The sequence below is a fragment of the Lipotes vexillifer genome, unplaced genomic scaffold (assembly GCF_000442215.2).
Source record: "Lipotes vexillifer unplaced genomic scaffold, Lipotes_vexillifer_v1.1 scaffold408, whole genome shotgun sequence".
In the NCBI taxonomy this organism is placed as follows: Eukaryota; Metazoa; Chordata; class Mammalia; order Artiodactyla; family Lipotidae; genus Lipotes; species Lipotes vexillifer.
Window position 1 is genome coordinate 114769 of NW_006787469.1, and position 21904 is coordinate 136672.

The following is a 21904-nucleotide window of genomic DNA, read 5'->3' on the forward strand; positions in this document are numbered from 1 at the left end:
ACATGCATTTTCTAAAACTAAAGATAATCTATTATATATCTACCATACCAGTATAACATTTAAGAAAATTACTAATTCAGTAATATCATCTAATATAAAATCCATATTTGAATTTCCCCAACTGCCCTCAAAATGTCTTTTTTTAGCTAGACTTTTTTTTCCATTTAGGATTCAGACATGTTTCCTATGTTGCTTATTTTATGTCTGTTTTAATCTAGAATAGTCACTTGCCTTTTTTTTTTTCATGATAATTTTTTTGAAGAATGCAGGCCAATTTTCCTGTACAGTGTCTTACATTGTGGATTTGTCTGGTTGTTGCCGTGTGGTTAGGTTCTTGTTAAACATTTTCTTGGCTGGAGTACTTAATAGGTAATATGTTGTAATTCTTATATCACATCAGGAGTTAGCTGCTTTATTTTTTAAATACCCTTGGAATAATAATAATGATAAAAAAGGTTAACATCTAATGAATACTCACCATGTGCCAGGCACTGGTTAAGTGCTGTTTGTATATTTACTCACTTAATCTTCATAACACCCTGTGATTTAGGTACCAGTATTGGCTCCATTTACAGATGAAGAAACTGAGGCACAGAGAAATTAATTAACTTGTCAGAAGCCACAAATTATAAATGGTGAAATCAGATTTTGAACCCCATAGTCTGTGCTCTTAGCCAGTAGATTATATTGCCTCTAAATATCCCAGTCAAATCACTTTTAAAATACAAAATTAACTGTGCTTGAATCATAGAAAATCGCTTCAACAACCAAGATAATGCAACTTAAAGCCTAATGTTAAAATAAAATGTACATCAAGAATAGAAGTCGTGGGCTTCCCTGGTGGTGCAGTGGTTGAGAGTCTGCCTGCCGATGCAGGGGACACGGGTTCGTGCCCCGGTCCGGGAAGATCCCACATGCCGCGGAGCGGCTGGGCCCGTGAGCCACGGCCGCTGAGCCTGTGCATCCGGAGCCTGTGCTCCACAACGGGAGAGGCCACAACAGTGAGAGGCCCGCATAACGCAAAAAAAAAAAAAAAGAATAGAAGTTGTCATTAATCCATACTAATCACACCTGGAAGTCTAGCTTTATATTTTCCTCTTTTTACTTACTCTTAAGAATATATATACTACTGCCATGATATTGTGACACTTTTATTGGACATTCCTAAGAAAGTTTATGATTAGAATTTTAGACCTGATAACCTCTTTTTTTGTTCGGTTTCTTTTTATGATTGTGGGGCAGATGAATACATACCTCATATTTTTGTCTTTCTGTATCAGAAACCGTGGACCCACTTTTCATGGATTCAGACTTGGCATATGGAACTTACACAGGAAGCTGTGGTCATGTAATGCATGCAGTGTGCTGGCAGAAGTAAGTTGTCCTTCTGACATGTTCTTGAAAGAAGCTAGGAATATTGAAGTTCTCTAAAGGCCACAAAAAGGCATGTTTTCTTGTGTCTTCTTTTTTTCTTATTTGAATAATTGAAGCAGTTTTAATTACTGATTTTGTTTGCATGATACTCATTATAGTATCACCCTTAGAAATTGGTGTGTAAAGTTATCAACTTAAAATTTTCACTGTACTTGCTTTGCACAAACTAATTAGTCTCTTTTGATCAGTATCTGTATAAAAGAAGTAATAATCTTTATAAAAATCTCATTCCCCTCAAAACATAGAGGGAAAAGTACCTTTGAGATAGAATAGGGGACATGAAGTTCTAGTTGTATATCTGGAAGAGATAAAAGTTCAGAAATATAATTCCTGCGAAATATTTTGTGTAGGGTTTACCTTTTTGGCATCAGATTAAATTACATAATTTTCCTATAATAGCCCTTACTACTTCAGTTGGTCATTGGAAACTGAGGGAGGTAGTATCTGTATTGTATCTCCATGCTGTTGAGGCAGGAGACAAGTTATAATACAGTAAAACTGTTTTAAATTTGTTTCTGCCCTGATGTGTCCTCCAGTTGGCCCCCAAAAGAATGGGCATCCTATTTCTTCTGTAATTATAATTTGTGTATTTTTGCATGTAGATTCTAAAGATGTTTATTGAGGCAAAAATTCCAGATTTTTTTCAGTTGGATTAGAGCAAAGATACATGTGTAGTTTTGAATGGACCTATGTCTTGGAATTTTGCAGGTATTTTGAAGCTGTACAGCTGAGCTCTCAGCAGCGCATTCATGTTGACCTTTTTGACTTAGAGAGTGGAGAATATCTTTGTCCTCTTTGCAAGTCTCTGTGCAATACTGTGATCCCCATTATTCCTTTGCAACCTCAAAGGATAAGCAGGTATATTTTAATTTATGTTTTGGTTAATTTTTTTTTTAAGTTGTCTTTAATCCTTTCGTTGTGACTGTTTTAATTAGATTACTAGTTCCTTTTTTGCTATTTAATTCTTTTTCATTTTATAACTTGTATTCAACTTTAAAAATATGATAAAAGCCCCAATTTTTGGTTTTTAAAGGAACTGGAATATTCATTTACTCAAGTCTACATGTTTTGCATCTGTCTTCCAACAGCCATTAAAGTAATAGAACTTTGATCTCCATCTTAGCACTCACAGAAGAAAGAAAGTTGCAAAGAAGATCCATTCTTTCTTATAGTCCTTTGCCAGCATTAGAGTTGCTATTAGGAGTTTGGTTGCTCTGCAGGTCTTCGTATTATTATTTTTATTCTATTTTTCTGAAGATCCAAATGCTGTAGTTGTAGAGACATGGACAAAAGGTTAACTATAAAGGTAAATAAAAATGATAGGTTCATCTATGGATAGTTTTTTAGTGTTTAGAATAAATTTTTAAACTTTTATATTCTGACCATCTGTGAATAGAATTTAATAGCAAATTTATTAGTTTTTTTATGACAACTTGAACATGTATATTTCTGTATTCTCACTATTCTACATGATAACAGTACTATTTATTATTATTATTATTTCAGTTTTTTTTAACTCAGTGACTTTGTAGTGATAGACCTAAGTTTTTCTAAAGAAAATGATTTTATTGATAAAACACTTTTAACATGTTTTCACAGCATAAGAGTTCAAAGGTGATAGGTTTGGCAATCAGCGTCAGTAAGTAGTTGCTCTGTCTCTACTATTCCATGTCATTAGAAAACATAATTTTGAATTGTTTTCTATTTAGTTTATTGGGACATAGAATGTCATCTTTTAGGAAGAAGGTGACATCACAAAGATTTATCTTTTATTTATTTATTTATTTTAGTTTTATTTATTTTTTGGCTGTGTTGGGTCTTCGTTGCTGCACATGAGCTTTCTCTAGTTGTGGTGAATGGGGGCTACTTACTCTTCGTTGTGGTGCGCGGCCTTCTCTTTGTGGTAGCTTCTCTTGTTGCCAGGCATGGGCTCTAGGCGCACAGGCTTCAGTAGTTGCAATGCGTGGGCTCAGTAGTTGTGGCTCACGGGGTCTAGAGCGCGGGCTCAGCCGTTGTGGCTCACAGGCTCAGTTGCTCTGCAGCATGTGGGATCTTCCCAGACGAGGGCTCAGACCGTGTCCCCTGCATTGGCAGGTGGATTCTTAACCACTATGCCATCAGGGAAGTCCTCCTTGATATCTTTAAGAATAGGATGCTTCAGGGCAGTCCTTTCTAAAGTTAGACTGATCCTTACAACTACGTCTCTTCAAACCCTGTGACACTTTTAGTCTGTAGTAACAATTTTGTCACTTAGGATCTGAAATACATAATTATACATAACATTTTTATTAGGCATTTGAACTTACCTGTATAGTTGGAATATATTTGCCTCTTTTGTTAGAAAATCAACATGAGTATAACCTAAGATACTAAAGTTAAGAGCATATAAAAAACTTTATCAAAACTAATAATAAGCTAGCATTTTTTTTTTTTTTTTTTTTTTTTTTTTTTTTCTCTCCTTCCTTTTTTTTTTTTTTGCAGTGCGCAGGCCTCTCACTGCTGTGGCCTCTCCCGTTGTGGAGCACAGGCTCTGGACGTGCAGGCTCAGCAGCTATGGCTCACGGGCCCAGCCTCTCTGCGGCATGTGGGATCTTCCCGGACCGGGGCAGGAACCCGCGTCCCCTGCATCGGCAGGCGGACTCTCAACCACTGCTCCACCAGGGAAGCCCTAAGCTAGCATTTTTAAAGAAAATTGGTCATAACAAATCAGAGTACACTTTCATTTCTGAGAACTGAAAAAATTCTTAGATCAAATTTGTGCCCAGAGATGTGAATTTTGGCACAGTTCATTGTATATTTTAATTTCACTTAAAGCTGTCCTTTCAGTAAGCAAATCTCTACTTTATGGTCCTTTTTAATAGTACTGTTTCTGGTCCCCCTTGGTTGTTAATAGCAGTTTGGGTCAAGCCCCTGCCCTTACGGAATTTATATTACAGAGAGGAGAGACCAACGGGTAAACATAAAAATACAGAGTATTGAGTAGTGAGAAATACAGAGAAAAACTAAATTGGCAGCATAAAGGGCTAGAGACAGACCAGTGCATGAGATTCTCTACAGATTGAGTCGGCAGGGAGCTCCTCTCCGAGACGGTGACGTTTGGATAGAGACCTGAATGAAGTGAAGGACAAGCAGTGCTACTCTCTGAGAGAAGAGAATTCTAAGAACAGGCAATATCAAGAGCAAAGACCCTGAAGTAGGAGCACATCAGCATGTTGAAGGTGAAGCAAGAAGGCAGCAGGTTCAAGGCACAGGAAGAAGGCAGTATGCTTGGAATGGAGCAAGCAAGGAACCAGATCCTAAAAGGGCTTATGAGCTAAGATTTGAAGTTAGAACTGTATTTTATGTGTGATGGAAAACCATTGGAATGTTTTGGATAGGGAAGTGATACAATCTGATTTACATTTTTAAAAGATCTTGCCGGTGGTTGTGTGATGAATGTATAGATAATAAAGAAGCACCGCTGTGGAAGCAGGAAGAACAGTCTATTGAAGTAGTCCAGGTGAGGGATAGTGTAACTTGGATTAGGGTAGTAATGATGGAGATAGAAAGAAGTGATCAACTTGGAATGCATTTAGAAGATGAAACCTGCAAGACTAGCTGATAGATTAGAATGTGATGTGTGTGAAGGAATCAGATATATCAGTGGTGATACCTAGTTTTTGACTTGAGCAGCTAGAATGGTGATTTCATTTACTGACATTTATTACTTCCAGGTGATGGGTGTATGGGTGGTATCTTGTTCTTTGTACTTTAAATTTTTTCTTCCCTCCCAAAACTACATTTTTAGGTACCAGTGTTTCTATGACCTAGGAAGCTAATCTGGAGGAGTTTGACTTTTTCATACAGCCATTTATCCATGGAAAGACCCTACAAATTCAGCTTGATTCAGTTTGACTTTGTGCCAATGGCTTTAATAATTTTTAAATATCATTTTTCAGTGAGAACACAGAAGCTCTTGCTCAACTTTTGACCCTGGCACGATGGATACAGACTGTTCTGGCCAGAATAACAGGTTATAATATGAAACATGCTAAAGGTTTGCTTAAAATTATTTTATATTTAGCTGTGTGAGATTTAAGTGTCAGAGTGTTTATTTTTTTGAAAGTACTTATTGCTCTTAAAATATGGTTTGTACATACAGATTTGTTAAATATTAAGAAATAGGTTTTTTTAGGCGAAGGCTAAGTTTGGCTTAAATCACTTTACTCAATTTAATAATTTTTCATACTATGAGACAGTATGGACAGTAATTAATCTGGAGTCACAATGCTTGGATTTAAGTCTTAGATCTATCACTTACTATCTGTGTGATCTTGGACAAGTTACTTAACCTCTCTGTGCCTCAGCTTTCTTATTTGCAAAGTGGGAATGATAATAGTACCTATCTCATTGATTGAAGGATTGAGTTATCCTATATAAAGTAGAACAGTGCATGGTACATAGTAAATACTATATAAGTGTTAACTGTTATTAATACTGTTAATATGTTGTAATTAATATTAATAACAACAAACATTTGGAAATTATTACCCCATTTATATATTCTTCACAGTTGAGAGATAAGACTACCTAAAGGCTCAGAGAAGTAAACAATGGCAGGCAGATTAGGGAGGAAGTAAAAATCTGAGGAATGTTTAGTACAGGCAGTGAATTTCCTGGGGTTTTTTGTTCCTCCTTTATTTCCCAGTTTTGACCCCAAGGTAGCCTGAGTCACAGAACTATGCAGTGGACATGAACAGTAAAAAATCCAGGAGAGATGCCATCTTTCTGGCCAGAGGACTGGAAAAGAAGCCCCTCAGAGCTGGAGAGTGTAAAGGGAATTCTTTTTTTTTTTTACATCTTTATTGGAGTATAATTGCTTTACAATGGTGTGTTAGTTTCTGCTTTATAACAAAGTGAATCAGTTATACATACACATATATCCCCATATCTCTTCCCTGTTGCATCTCCCTCCCTCCCACCCTCCCTATCCCACCCCTCTAGGTGGTCACAAAGCACCGAGCTGATCTCCCTGTGCTATGCACCTGCTTCCCACTAGCTATCAGTTTTACATTTGGTAATGTATATATGTCCATGCCACTTGTGTTTTTTTTCCTCTCTTTTGGCTCTTTCCCAAGGCCAGCTCCAGTCATGGAACTGCACTGCCATGGTGGCCACATAAATATCTAAAATCCCAAAAGAAAACCAGTCTGACTGGCCAAAAGATCTGGGAGAAATGGGACCACTATATTCCAAAAAATTCTGGGTGAATCCTCATTATTTTTTTCTTTGCCTCACAGCTTCACCGCAAGGTTAGCCCCAGTCAGCACAGGAGACTAAAACTGAGCGAAATTGGTCATTTTGACCAGAGGAACTGGGAAAAAGGGCCCCTTGGAGTTAGTATAGGGGGAATCCCAGAGAAGAGAGAGCTGTAGAAGGGAATCTCCTACTTTTGAGACAAACACAAGTCCTGAGCTCAGCTCCAAGCTGCACGTGTGTGGAACAGGCCCAAAGAAGCATAGCAACAGCTTTGAGACTGAAGCTGCATTAAACCACCACTCAAGTTCCAGACTAAGCCCTGAGTAGTACATATACTGGCAGACCCAAACAGCATAGCAAAGGCTCTGAAAACTAACATTGGAACCACCACTCACAGGGAGTGAGACAGAACTTGTTGAACCTGATTTGGGTTGGGTTGATTGCCTGCTAGAACAACAACAAAAAAGGTACATTTTTCCAGAGAATGTTAATGCGGACCAGTAATGTTCAAATATATTCACAATGTAATATTCAAAGTATCCAAGACACAATCCAGAATTACTGAAGGTACAGAGAACCAGGAGAATCTGACCAACTCTAGAGGAAAAAAACAGTCAACCAACTGCCAATCCTGAGATGTTTTAGTGTTGAACTTTTCAGACAAAAAGTATAAAGCAGCTTTATAGTCATGAAACATGAAATAAAGGTGAACACTCGTGAAGTGAATGGAAAAATAGGAGTTCTCATCAGGAAAAAATAGAAACTATAAAAAAAGAACCAAATGGAGATAACACAATTGAAAAAATACTATATGAATGAAAAAATTAACTGAATGGGGGCTTCCCTGGTGGCGCAGTGATTAAAAATTCGCCTGCCAATGCAGGGGACATGGGTTCGAGCCCTGGTCTGGGAAGATCCCACATGCTACAGAGCAACTAAGCCCGTGCACCACAACTGCTGAAGCCTGCGCACCTAGAGCCCATGAGCCACGGCTGCTGAAGCCAGCACGCCACAACTACTGAACCCGTGTGCTGCAACTACTGAAGCCTGTGCGCCTAGAGCCTGTGCTCCCCAACAAGAGAAGCCACCTCAATGAGAAGCCCTCGCACCAGAATGAAGAGTAGCCCCTGCTCGCAGCAACTAGAGAAAGCCCGAGCGCAGCAACGGAAGATCCAGCGCAGCCAAAAAATTAATTAATTAATTAATTAAATCTTTCAGAAAAAAAGAATACAATTTTAGCTGAATGGGCTCAGTAGTAGAATGGAGACGGTGAGATAAGAGTCAGTGAATTTGAAATTAGATCAGGGGAAATTACAAAATGAAGAAGGGACAGAAAAGTGATGCAGAAAAGCGATGCAGTATCCTTAGGGACATATGGAACCTTTTTTTGTTCCCTTTAGCCCAACATTTGTGTCATTGAAGTCCTGAAAAGAAAAAGGATGGTACAGAAAAAATAGTGAAGAAATAATAGCTGGAAACTTTCCAAACTTAGAGAAAGACTTAAATTTATAGGTTTAAGAAGCTCAGTGAACTTCAAACTTAAAAGCATACCTAGATAGGTCATGCCCAAACTGCTGAAAACCAGAGATGAAGAAAAGAATCTCAAGAGCCACCAGAAGAAAACAAGTTATTTCACATACGGGAATAACAATTCTAATTTGATAAGGAAATGGAGCCACAAAGAGGTTTAGTATTTACCCAAGGTCTTAGTAACAGTCACTGGCAGAGCTAGGATTCATACCCAGGCAGCTTGGCTCCAGATCCTTGTTCTTATTCAGTAACGCATGCTGCCTTACTAATAGAATACTATGCATTTGTTAAAAATAGAAATATAGAGGGTCAGTTACCGATGTGGAAGACATTTATGATCTATTAGTGAAAAAACAAGATACAGAACAGTACTAGAGATGTTGTCCTTTTTAAAAAAAATCTACACGTGTAACATTTATATGGAGAACAGAAGAATATCACCCTAATGCCATCTGGTTATCTAGGTGGAGAAATTGAATGATTATTTATTGCTTATTAACATTTTCTAAGTTTTCTAAAATGATCATATATAATTTACAAAAGCTAGAAAAGTGTGTGTCAGGCTAAACTCCTGTGATTTTTCTTTCTTTTTCCTTTTAATTTGTAAGGAGAAAAGCCAACAATTCCAGTCTTGTTTGATCAAGGAATGGGTGATTCCACTTTTGAGTTCCATTCTATTCTGAGTTTTGGAGTTCAGTCTTCGTAAGTATCTAAACAAGAGAAGTTTGTAAGTGGTTGTGAAAATAAGAGTGAAGAACAGTTCTTTCCTTCCTTCTTGCTTTATTTGTAAAATTGTTTTCTTTATCCCATTTTTATCTTGTTGCTTTCTCCCTAGAGTTTTATTTGTACTAATGAAATTAAGTGGTTTGAGATATTAGAGTAATATGTATTTAATATGTATTAGGGTGAACCATGCCTATAATTAACTGTTTTTGACCAACAAAAATACTATTTTTATATAGTCCAACCTACAAGAAGAACAGAATTTAAGAGACTTAAGTTAAAATCACATCTGACTTGCTCTGTGACTTCTTAAAAGTCTCAGGTCACTCCAACCCTACCACAATTCATTTTCTTGTTTGTAAGATTGAGACAGTGGTCTTCTAACTAACTTACCTCATAACATTAATGGAAAGATATTTATGTGAAGGCACTTTGAAAAATATAATATATCCAAATCAGATATTACTAGTTAATGAATATTATCTGAGGTACATTTTTCTGGTTGTGATCCTTGTTTACATTATGTATCCCATTGCTACTGAAAATATTTGTTACTTGCAACAAATAGAAGTTCAGGAAACCAGAAATAATCATTGCTAGTACATATATTATTATATACACACACAGACATACACACACCCCTATCAGCACAGAAGTACTTCTTGGTCCCTTATCCATACACTAAAACTTATGTCAGATCTGTTTCCTCTGAGTTTTAATCCTCTCTCCAATCTGTTCCTTAATTTGGACCTGGACCCTTTCTGCTGTAAACGTTTACTGCATCTTTTATAAGAAGTTATCTGGGTCATTACCATTTTGTCAGAGACATTTTTCTACCTGTAGGAGTTACAGTTCTGCTTTTCCCATTTTTCCTTAAGGAATAAATCTTCTTCAGCAGCTCTTATCTCTAATTTGACAAAGGGTAGTTTACTTTGTCAAAAGGAGTTAAATTCTTGCTTTTACTAGACCATTATATCAATATAAATTTTTCTTGTTTTATTTTTAGGATAAAATATTCTAATAGCATCAAGGAAATGGTCCTTCTCTTTGCCACAACAATTTATAGAATTGGATTGAAAGTGCCTCCTGATGAAACGGATCCTCGAATCCCCATGATGACCTGGAGCACATGTGCTTTCACTATCCAGGCAATTGGTAAAGCCTATAAGAGAGTTTGGAGCTTTATAGAAACAGAATTAACATTGATTGACCAAAATTCCTTTTTTTCCTGATAGCCTGGAATACTTTGATTTGTTTAAGGACTCTTGGTATATCAGTAGATTAGATGACATGATGCCATTTAGCCTTAGAATATTTTGTATTAATCTCTTTTAACTACAAAAATGGGCATATAAACTAAAAATACTTGAAAGGGACAGCATGAAGCAAGCTATATTCGAAGGTGGCAGAGTTACAACACTGGAAGATCAGAGAAAAACTAAGAAGAATCAACCCAGAAATGTCCAGTATTTTTATTTTTTTTACACTTTGAGATAAAAAGAAAGGTAAACTAAAGTCATCTGAAAAATTACCAGGAAAGAGAAAGGAAGACTGAGGTGGTCAGGAGAGACAGACTAGCAGCAAGAAACCTACCAAGTCTGAAGGGAAGCCCACTGTCAGGTTCTCTGCCATGTTGAAAGCTTCTTAGAGAAGAGTGTAGCTATCAAATCAACATGTTGTGCACCAGCGGTCCCCAACTTTTTTGGCACCAGGGACCAGTTTCATGGAAGACAGTTCTGCGGACTGGTGGCCTGGGTGTGGGGGAGTGGTTCAGGTGGTAATGCAGGCGATGGGGAGCGGCAGATGAAGCTTCGCTCACTGGCTGCTCACCTCCTGCTGTGCAGCCCAGTTCCTACCAGGCCACTGACCGATATCGGTCCGCAACCTGGGGGTTGGGGACCCCTGTTGTACACCTTAAACTTACACAGTGTTATGTATCTCATTAAAGCCAGGGGTAGTGAAGCAGTGAAGAATTGCTTAGATTTTTAAATTAGTATATTTGCTCATGACAGTCACAAGATGGAGTACTACATGAAAAAGAGTTAAGAACTGTAATTCTTTCATGTCATCTTTATCCAAGCCAGTTTCAGACTCATTTTCCAGTTTTTCTGGTAGTTGTTTTTAATGGTTCTACCACATTGTCTTCATTTAAATATAGTTTTGTAATAAGACACTATTTCATGATTTGAAGTAACTAACATGAAGCCACTTCTTTTTTTTTAATAAGTTTATTTATTTATATTTTGGCTGTTTTGGGTCTTCGTTGCTGCTCACAGGCTTTCTCTAGTTGCAGAGAGAGGGTGCTACTCTTCATCACAGTGCACGGGCTTCTCATTGCAGTGGCTTCTCTTGTGGAGCACAGGCTCTAGGTGTGCGGGCTTCAGTAGTTGTGGCTTGTGGGCTCTAGAGCTCAGGCTCAGTAGTTGTGGCGCACGGGCTTAGTTGCTCTGCAGCATGTAGGATCTACCAGGGCTCGAACCCATGTCCCCTGCACTGGCAGGCAGATTCTTAACCACTGCGCCACCAGGGAAGTCCAAAGCCACTTCTTTCACAGAGCCTTCCTGGACGTCAACATCAGTCTCTGTGAATGGATTTTAGAAGTTATTTCCAAACCTGTCAGACTTAAATTGTGGGTAAAAAATAAATACACAGGTTTATATTTACTATGATTAAATAAAATGAGAAAAGGAAAAGATGAGGTTTAAATAGAATCTGAACAATATGATATGAAATGTAAAGCATTCTTTTGGAGTCATGATCTAAATATCTTCAGATTTCCAATGAAGGTACTTCTGCACTTTACTATTTTGGGAACACAAGCATTAGGAATTGGAAATTTATATTTAGGCATTGAACATTTTAAAAAGTGACAGTTTTGTTACAGAGTAGATGAGAAATTCATTGGAGAATAGGACTGAGTCTTCATATGTGTTTCTGTAACATAGTAATTCGAATCTATTTGATTAATAGAGTGTTATATAGTTTTCACTCTAGGCTTTTTCCATGCAGTGGATATAATGCTGTACTTTATTCCTAGTACATAAACAGCTAACTTATCTCACTCCCTGTGGGTGTGGAGAGACATATACAGGATGTGTTGGCACAGTTATGAAAAATAGTTGAGGAATCAAAACAGAGGGTCTGACAAAGAGAATGGAAGAAGAGGACAAATATTGTCAATCGATCACTTTGTGAATAACATATCTTATGCCACATAACAAGAGGGGGCCCTTCTGAGATAAAGGCACTAATCTCTGAAGAATTTAGTACTTCCTTGCTCAGATTATTTAACAAAACTTCTTCCCAAGCAATACCCAGGAAATAACAAAGTTTTGTTTAATGGCTAATTCCAAAGTCCATAAAATGTCAGTTCAGGAATTGTTTCAAAACCAATAGGGTGTTTATATGATCCACACATCCTCCAAATTTTAAAAATGTATATATAAATCATGTGATATTCATTTTAATATAAAATTTACAAATATAAAATCAGTACTGAACTGAAAAGATATATTAATAGGTTTTATACTTGCTCAAGTGACTTTTGTAACACAATATATAATATTCAGTTAAACATCTGGTATCTAATGGTAAAAAAAACTACCAGCAAATTGAGGTTACATTTAGAATTAAACATGGTGATACTTGATTTAGTTCATACTGACCTTTTAACTATTGCATTTTGTGTTTAATGGTGTCTAGATCAGCCAAAATTTTGTCCATTTTTAGCCAGTTCTGTTTTTCTATTTTTTCTGCTTTCTTCAAAGCTAGAATAAGAAAAAATACATGATAGAAAAAATGCAAAAAGAAAATAGGAAATAAGCCTTCCACTCTCACAGATGTGTTTGCTGCCAAGGATCAGTGAAAATAAGAGTAATTTAGTAATAAATACCCTAGCCAATAAGGCAAAATATATTTCTGAACCCATGCTTTTTTGGTATTTTCAGTTTCATCTTTTTATCCTATAAATCTTATTTTTTTTAATAGTACCTAAAAGAGCAATAACGTTACTTACGTCTGTCTTATGTATTATTAACAACATACGTGTTACTATATTTAAAAAATTACTTATTTAAAAATTTTTTGCAGAGAAGGACAAATACTGTATGTTTTTATTTATATCTGCTATGTAAAATATAACACAAATGAACAAATACAGCAAACAGACTCACAGATACAAAGGACAAACTACTGGTTACCAGAGGGGAGAGGGGTAGGGGTAGGGGCAAAATAGGTGAAGGAGATTAAGAGGTACAAACTACTAGGTACAAAATAAATGTTACAAGGAAGTAATACAAAGCACAGGAATATAGTCAGTATTTTATAATAACTTTGTATGGAGTATAATCTGTAAAAATATCAAATTACTATATATCGGAACTTAATATAATATTGTAAGTCAACTATACTTCAATTAAAGAAAAAAAATTTTTTTTGCATAGAATTTTTTTTTTTTAAAGGAGGGTAAATGAACCAGAATGCTTTGTTTTTCCCAGGTATTCTTTATTGATTGCTGCAGGGACTTTATTATTTGTAGTAGCAATTTGTGAATGATCTACATTTGCCTCTGTAGTATTCTCTCACTCAAAAGTTTGGAAATTTGGGGGACTTCCCTGGTGGTCCAGTGGTTAAGACTCCGTGCTCCCAATGCAGGGGGCCCGGGTTTGACCCGGTGCCGCATGCCACAACTAAAAGAGCCAACATGTAGCAACGAAGATCCCGTGTGCCGCAACTAAGACTTGGCGCAGCGAAATAAATAAATATTTTTAAAAATTGGGGGTGGGGGGAAATTTTGGCATAGACTTAATTAAACATGAAGTTTTGAAGGGGAAAAATGCAAAGCATCTGGTCAAAAATAGATTAGTTAAAGAACATCTCATAGACAGAAACCAACTATACAATTGTAGCAGTATTCAGAATTTATCATTTTTGTTTTTCTTACTCTTTGAGAAAACCTCTTGGGAGATGAAGGAAAACCTTTGTTTGGAGCACTTCAAAATAGACAGGTATGTGTATTCCAGCAGGATACGTGTAACTCATGGTATGCTTTTTTAGGGAGTCCACAGTAAATTTATCATTTAAAAAAATCTTTATTCACTCCTTTTTCTGTAAAAGTTAGCAGAATTCTGTTAAAAAAAAAAAAGCTACTTCAGTCTCATAGGAGACTGAAAGGCCAACATTGTACACTTTGGAGAGTTTTCTCAATCTTAGTGATTAAATGTAATTCACAGAAAGATTTCTGATGATACTTGGTTACTTTTTATCCCCTTCTCTGTTTATTTCCAAATCAGAACCCTAGTGTCTCTTACATTTTTCCTTTTCACTAATTTTGTACCATCATGTAATATTAAGTATTAATGCTGGCTTAGCTCTAGATAAATCATCATACTGAATTCAAGAATAAAACTAAACCATGACTCCTTGATGGGCAGATCCTGACTCTGTATAACTATACTCCTGCCTCAGGCCCAAGCCTCATAACATTGGGGACCCTGACAAACAGTACTTAAGAAATGTGCTGAGTAGGCCTGTGAAAACAAACTGGGTAACAGGATTCCCTAGACCACCTACTTCCTAGCTATTTCTTTCTTATTATCTGATAGCTGACACAGGGGACTTGGAGTCCACGATGTGCTTCCGATAGTTGCCATCCTTCCATCTGGGAAGCAGATCTGTTCCCTGAATTCAGTGATTTTCTGCCATCATTTTAGAATTTCTGTAAATACGTTTATTTGCACAGGCCTCAATAGAATAATTTAGGCCAGATATTTAAGAGAATGACTCTGGGGAAAATGAGTACTTAAATGAGAATTGAGATGATTATATCTTTAATACCTCTTTGTCATGGGAAAATCTATTTAAAAAATTCGGTGAAGTCATAAAACTTTTTAGAAGTATTAAAAATATTGTAACTAAATTTGCAAGAATGTAAAGTATATAGTAAGTCTGCACTAATTCTTGCAGACTGGGATTGGTTTTTACATTGAATGACTTAGGTCTTTTATCTTCCCATATCTTTTTATCTTCCCCTCTCTTACAATCTAGCATAATGGTCTAAAAGCATTAATGCAGTTTGCCGTTGCACAAAGGATTACCTGTTCTCAGGTGCTGATACAGAAACATCTGATTCGTCTTCTATCAGGTAGAGTCTTCTCTGAATTATTATTATTATGTCATTTATGTGTCTTTTCCCATTGCATTTCTGGCAGTGTATTTTATTAGGAAACAACACACTGCACTAATTTTGGATACTCATTACCACAGCCTTACAAAAGAAAAAACAAAAAGAAAACAAAACACATGGCTGCCCCTTTAATACCTGCAATCTTATTTTTAAAACCAAGTGTTTTCAAATGTTGTCAACGTGTATCGGTTATACCCACCTAGGGGCTTTTTTGAAGCAACATCCGCAATCACTAACATCTTGTATCTCAGTCTAGTTAGAAAAGGGAGCAGTGACGTGGCTAGAACATTTAAAAATATGTTTAGTTTTGCTGGTGTGTATCAAAGTCATATAAAAATAATAGAAGTGCTAAGTGTGGTAATCTCAGACTGTAGGTCCATGCATGCCCTTTTCTTTGAGAGACAGGCTATAACAGCTGACTTGGGGGTTTTTTTAGATTCTAACAAGCTAGAAATTAAGCCCATATGGTACTCAATATAGAAACAAAAAGAGGGATTAGAGGTTATACAGTAGTAGAATGATTTGGCTTTCATTTTGGTTGTCTGCATTTCCATTTAGGTATTTGTACTACAGGAGCTCCTTTGCGTCTAAATAGGTCAGGCTTAAAAAAGACTGTTTTTATAAGTCTTTTTATTCGTAAGTTCAATATGTCACAGGTAAAGAGGTTTAAGCTTACACTTCCTAGGTATGTTTCTACCAAATAAGAGAGTCATTCAGTCTTTTTAAGCTTTAAAGCCAGGCATAGTGTTTTTCTAGCTGATCTAGCAGGCTTTTTTCCCCAAAATTGACCAGTTACTTTACCTTGAAAGTCTGTTGAAACAGGTCACCTTCCTCCTTGTTGATTCCCACAAGCTTCTTAGGGAGCTCTTCCTGGGCAGCTTTCTGTCACTCTAATGACATGGGGGTTCCATGGCTCCATCCAAATCTGCCACCTAAATTTCATTAGAACTTTTACCATGCCAAGTTTTATATCTTCAAGTTAATTTCCAGCTATCTCCTGAATTAATCTCATGCTAATAGGAATCTAATATTAATGCTGTTCCCTAGCTACACACTTAAATTTTTTCTGTTTTTTCATTTACTTTTTCTCTTATTGGTCAGTTGCACAGGCCCAGAATTTTGCACGTGTTACACGTGCTTCTTATTCTTAGGACGTCTTCCTATTGTTAACAGTTTGTCCTATTTGCACAGTAATATTTTGGTTTGTTTTTTAATTTTTTGGTATCTCTTTTCATTTCAGTTATAATTTGGATACCTTGTTTTACCAGCACTTCCAAATAGTCTCCCTGCTTTTACATCCATCACACGTTATGGTATTTATAATGTTTAAAACACGTCAAAATAAGCACCAAACAAAGAGACTATTTAATATTTAACATCATCACAGATAGCAGAAACTGAAATAATAGTGCATAATCTCTAATTGGTAGTAACTAATAGAATTGATGTGCTTTTGCTCTGTAATGTAGCTTTGTGACTTTATGTAAAAGTTTGGTATGTGAAAATTTATTAACAGGAACATCTTTATTTGCAAGGTGTTAGGGCTATAAACTCTGTATAGAGGTATAAGATATGGTCCCTGCCATTTGTAAGGCTTATGATTGAATTAAAGAAGCAGAACCTCTGTGAAAACTCACGTTATAATGTAGCCAAATGCCAGATGTATGGTAAGAATACATGCTTCAAGAATTGAGACAGGAAGGGATCACTATGGGGCTCTGCTGTTTTTTTCCTCTAACAGGGTCCGTAAAGATAAGCTGAGAGGAACAGAGACAGCATTCTAAGCCCAGGGCACAATTTAAACAGATTGAGGAGGTAGGAAAGCATGTGATATGTTCAAGTTAGGCAAGTTTGATAGGAGTAGTGGCACCTATAGATAGATAGAGAAGCATGAAGTTGTTTTGATAAAAATAGAGGATCTTAAATGCCCCAGTGAGAAGTTTGAACTTTATTCTTCAAGTTATTGGGAATTTTTTGAAACATTTTGAGCAATAATATTCTAAAGTTAATTTGATATTGTATAGGTTGGATTGGAAAAAGGAAAAATTAAAGGTAACATGCATCTGCATGTAGTAGCATAAATTAGGGAGGGAATTGTGATGGGTGGAGGCAAGATTTTGAATTAAAATGAGTAACTAGATTATTGAGAGAAATAGGGAAGTCCAGAAAGTCCACAATAGAGAGATGTTTTTTGTGAAAGGTGATGAATAATGTTGTAACATGTTGATTCTGCAGTAGCAACAGGACATACAATGCTCACTGCCATGTATGTGCCAGGCATTGTACAAGGAATTTTTTATATAATCATGTCTTTGAACTGCCATTCTTCAAGGAAATTATCATTTTCCTGATTTACCGATGAAGAAACTGAGGCACAGAGAAGTTATTTGACTTGACCGAGGTCATAAAAAGAGACAGAACTAATATTTGAATCCAAGCCTGACCATAAAACCTATGCTCTTCCTGCTATATTACATAAGTTTTGCTGAGATATTTAATTTAGCATAAATGGAAGATTTATTTATTTATTTATTTATAGCTATTTAGCTATTAACATAGCTAGTTAATGGCAAAGCCCTGTTATCACTTTGTTTTTTAAAGCCAATATTAATAGCGTTTATCGATTACTGTATGCCAAGCTCAGGATAAGTACTTTTAATGCACATGTTAACGAACCTCTCAACAATCTTGTATACACTGTAGACTTAGAGAAGTCAAGTACCTTGCTTATGACAAATAGTCGCAGGAAGTACTACATCCCATTTCTGTCTGACTCCAAAGCCCATGCTCTTAAATTTTATGGTTTTGTTTAGAATCTTGGATTTGGGGTTAAGAAATTCACCTAGTCTGAATTTTATTTTATTTTATTTTTGCGGTACGTGGGCCTCTCACTGTTGTGGCCTCTCCCATTGCGGAGCACAGGCTCCGGACACGCAGGCTCAGCGGCCATGGCTCCCGGGCCCAGCCGCTCCACGGCATGTGGGATCTTCCCGGACCGGGGCACAAACCCGTGTCCCCTGCATCGGCAGGCGGACTCTCAACCACTGCGCCACCAGGGAAGCCCCTAGTCTGAATTTTAAACAAATAATAGTTTTATTGAAATAAATTAATTCCCTCATTTTTATATATACAAAACCCTTACTGTTGTTTTGAATTCTTGATTTCACTTCCTTGTCACTCTTTCTCTGACTTCCAAATTTAGAGACTGATCAAATCAGAAAGACAAAGTTTTTGAGCTGTCTGCATTTCCTTCCATTCATCAGCCCATATAAACCATTATCTAATTTTAATTCAGGAGGATCATCTCCATACTCCTTTCATTTACAGTGCTTTTCATGCTCTCCCTGCTCCAAACCTCAAATTGTTCACGTATTTTATGTATCACAGAACATTTAGAAATGCGTAGTTAGGGGGGAAAAAGTGGTAGGGAACATTGTATAAAAGGAATTCTTTTTCATTCAGCAAATACTTATCGAACAATTTCTCACTTCAGTCATCCTAGTTTATTTACCCTTTGCCCCTGTATCTTATATGTCAACCATTAAATTGCATCCAGGGCTTTTTAGAGCCTTTTCTCAGTTTAGTTTATCTTTAATTATGGTTCCTATATCTTAAAGGTGTGATATACCAGTTTATCAGTTTCTGTATTATAACCCTGTTAAATTTTTGTTTTAGATCTTGCATTATATTTAAGTACATTGCTTATGACTGACTGAATTACATTAAGGTTTTTTGTTTTTTAGTTGTTCTTCCTAACCTAAAATCAGAAGCTACACCTTGCCTTCTATCTGTAGATCTATTTCATGTTTTGGTAAGTGTTCAGTAAATTTTTTTTTTAAGTCACTCAAGCTTAGAATTTCGTGTGTTTTCCTCATTGAAATTTATGCTCTTTGTTCAAGATTATAAATTATCAGTGTTCAAAGTTTAGTCTCTTTTGTCCATTCCCTTTACAAATAGATACAGATTTGACTGAGACCATGAAAATCACTTTAAAAATGAAACCACATTTACCCTTTACTTTGTAATAGGTCTTATTCTAGTTGATTATATTTAGTTAGTGTCTATACAAGCAAACTTTTTCTAATAATGTATTTTCCCCCTTCCTCTTTTTCTCATCTTGTTTGCATTCTAAGCAGTGAATGATGGGGTGAGCTGTCTTAAAATCATTAATTATTCATGATAGGGACCAGGCCATGGGTGCATCCAGGCTTCCCCCAAAACACCTATGGTTGGGTGGCAACTGTTTTGTGAGTTTCTTGCACAGCTTTTCCATCCCTGTGAAGATTCCATTCCTTCAAAGTGAGTTCTCTAGAAAGAGCCATGGTGAAGTTGGGAGCATGCAGTTTGTGGATGCAAGGTTAGCCAGTATCCTCTACCCAGTGGTTGTCTCCCTATCTTTTGGAATCTCTTGGGGGAACCTTGAAAAGAATGCTGGTAAATGGGCCCTACCACCTGAGATTATGATTTGATTGGACTGGGGTGGGGCCTGTGTATCAGTGTTATTTTAAGAGCTCCCCAAGTGATTGTAATGTTGAACCTTCTAAAACCGCAGGGTTGAGAACACTACCTAGAACTAGAATAAGTAGACCCAGCAAAGGGTTAAATCTGTTTAGTGATGACATTTGTCCTCTATTTATGGTATATTATATTATAAAATATCTTGTTGAATAATTAGGAAAAATATGGTGGTTATTAAAAAAACACACAAAGTGCAGGATCTGGTGTTCTTTACATTTAGTTATGAGATTAACTTGTGTTGGTCTTTGTTGTTACCCATGTTGATGTCCATTTTCTCTCATAGGTGGGTACTGTGTTAGCATTCCCATCCTTGTATTGGGATGATGCTGTTGATCTGCAACCTTCATCAATTAGTTCTTCCTATAACCACCTTTATCTCTTCCATTTGATCACCATGGCACACATGCTTCAGATACTTCTTACCACAGACACAGGTAAAGCTCCCATCAGTTGTTAACTGTAAATAACATTTGCCCATGATTTATTGGCAAAATAAATTATGCTTGTGATTAATCATTTTATATATTTCTAAGTTCTGTATTATATCTCTTATTGAATGACTGTTCATTTGTTTCTTTACGGATGCTGTTTAAACGGAAAGGTTAGAAGAACTGTGACAGGAATAATTAGGTCAACCACTTGATTCTCTAACTTGCAGCTGCTCTCTAGGTATACAGGGAGACCATTTGGATCTGCTTTTCCCTTTCTTTTTTTTTTCAAATTCCCCAATCTCAAGGTTGAGGATTAGTCTCTCCAGTGTTTGTTCCTACCTAAATACTTTCAGCCTTTCGATAAGCCTGTCTACGAAACATTCTTGATTCCTCCAGCTAGAATGATAGTACTTTGTTCATTTTATATCATTTATCACATAGTGTCTTATTTTATAGTTATATCTTACTGTTGTTCCACTCCTTTCCCTGCTTCTCCTTTCTCCCTGCTCCTCCATGCCTACTGTTTCTTTAATAGGGAACATTCAAATTTCAAAATCTTCCCTCATAAGCTTCAAGTGTGTACCAACTTTTGTTATACCCAGTAAGAACTCAATAAATATTTTTTCGATGAATGTTCATTTGAGGATACATGAGTAATATCATGGAATTGTGGTATAGTTGTCCTTTTAGACTCTGCTCTTAATAGAAAGCAAAGTTGGGTTTTGAGTATCAGTGATCAATAAAGACTACTGAAAGTTCAAATAATTTAGAGGACAGATAATTAAAGTGACCTTAGAACAGTATCTAGCAAAATTACATATGCAGTTACCTTTTGACCCACCAATCCCACTTCTAGGAATCTACCCCAAAGCTCTACTGGCAAAAATATGAAAGGATATAAGCACAGATTATTCATTGTGGCATTATTTGGAATAGCAAAAACTGGGAGATTGGTTGAATGACCTATGGTAATATCCATATAATGGAATGCTGTGTAGCTATAAAACGGAATAAACATCTATTGAAGAAGTGATCTCCAGGATATATTATTAAGTGAAAAAAAGTAGGGTACAGAACACTAGTTTTAGTATATACCTTTGTGTGAGGTATTTTATGTGTATTCATGCGTATACATTCTTTCATATATTCATACTTGCTTATTTTTTAATAAATGAAACAACAGAAGTATAAACCGAAAACTAATTAAAAAGAGTTGCCTCTAGGACAAAGTTAAGAGTACAATACTTTGAGCAAAGACTCTTGTGAATGTCTTTTTAATGTAGTTGATTTTAGAACCCTAATTATACTTAACTAAAAAAAAAATCTAAATGTTGAAAATAATTTTTTGACAATTGAAAACAACAAATGAACCTAACAAGTGTATCAAGAAAATAATTGCTTAAGTGACTTTAAAAAACAGTATTTCAGCTGTACTTCCCTAGTAGGATATATTCTGATAATGGAAGAACTACAAAAAAAAAATGTTAAATTGAACTCAGTTAGTGGTATCAGTAGTACTAATACTGTTATTTTGAAATTATTTTAGGTGGTTTTTAAACCAAATAAGTGATTGTGTTAATGTCATTGGGAACCAAATTTTCAGTATAAGAAGGAAGACACACAAGAATAAATTGAGAAAAGTTAAGTAAAAACCGAATAATCGGGGCTTCCCTGGTGGCGCAGTGGTTGAGAGTCCGCCTGCCGATGCAGGGGACACGGGTTCGTGCTCCGGTCTGGGAAGATCCCACATGCCACGGAGCGGCTGGGCCCGTGAGCCGTGGCCGCTGAGTCTGCACGTCCGGAGCCTGTGCTCCGCAACGGGAGAGGCCACAACAGTGAGAGGCCC

At 36.5% G+C, this 21904-nt stretch overlaps 1 protein-coding gene across 1 annotated transcript in view; it reads left to right on the forward strand.

Moving 5' to 3' along the window:
• Nucleotides 1-21904, forward strand: part of UBR1 (ubiquitin protein ligase E3 component n-recognin 1) — a 138729-nt gene that overhangs the window by 84304 nt on the left and 32521 nt on the right. The window contains exons 30-38 of the mRNA XM_007460121.1: nt 1281-1374; nt 2143-2292; nt 5373-5470; nt 8811-8904; nt 9932-10080; nt 13876-13931; nt 14971-15067; nt 18853-18920; nt 19911-20061. Coding sequence (XP_007460183.1) covers nt 1281-1374; nt 2143-2292; nt 5373-5470; nt 8811-8904; nt 9932-10080; nt 13876-13931; nt 14971-15067; nt 18853-18920; nt 19911-20061 — 957 coding nt within the window. The remainder of the gene's footprint in view (nt 1-1280; nt 1375-2142; nt 2293-5372; nt 5471-8810; nt 8905-9931; nt 10081-13875; nt 13932-14970; nt 15068-18852; nt 18921-19910; nt 20062-21904) is intronic.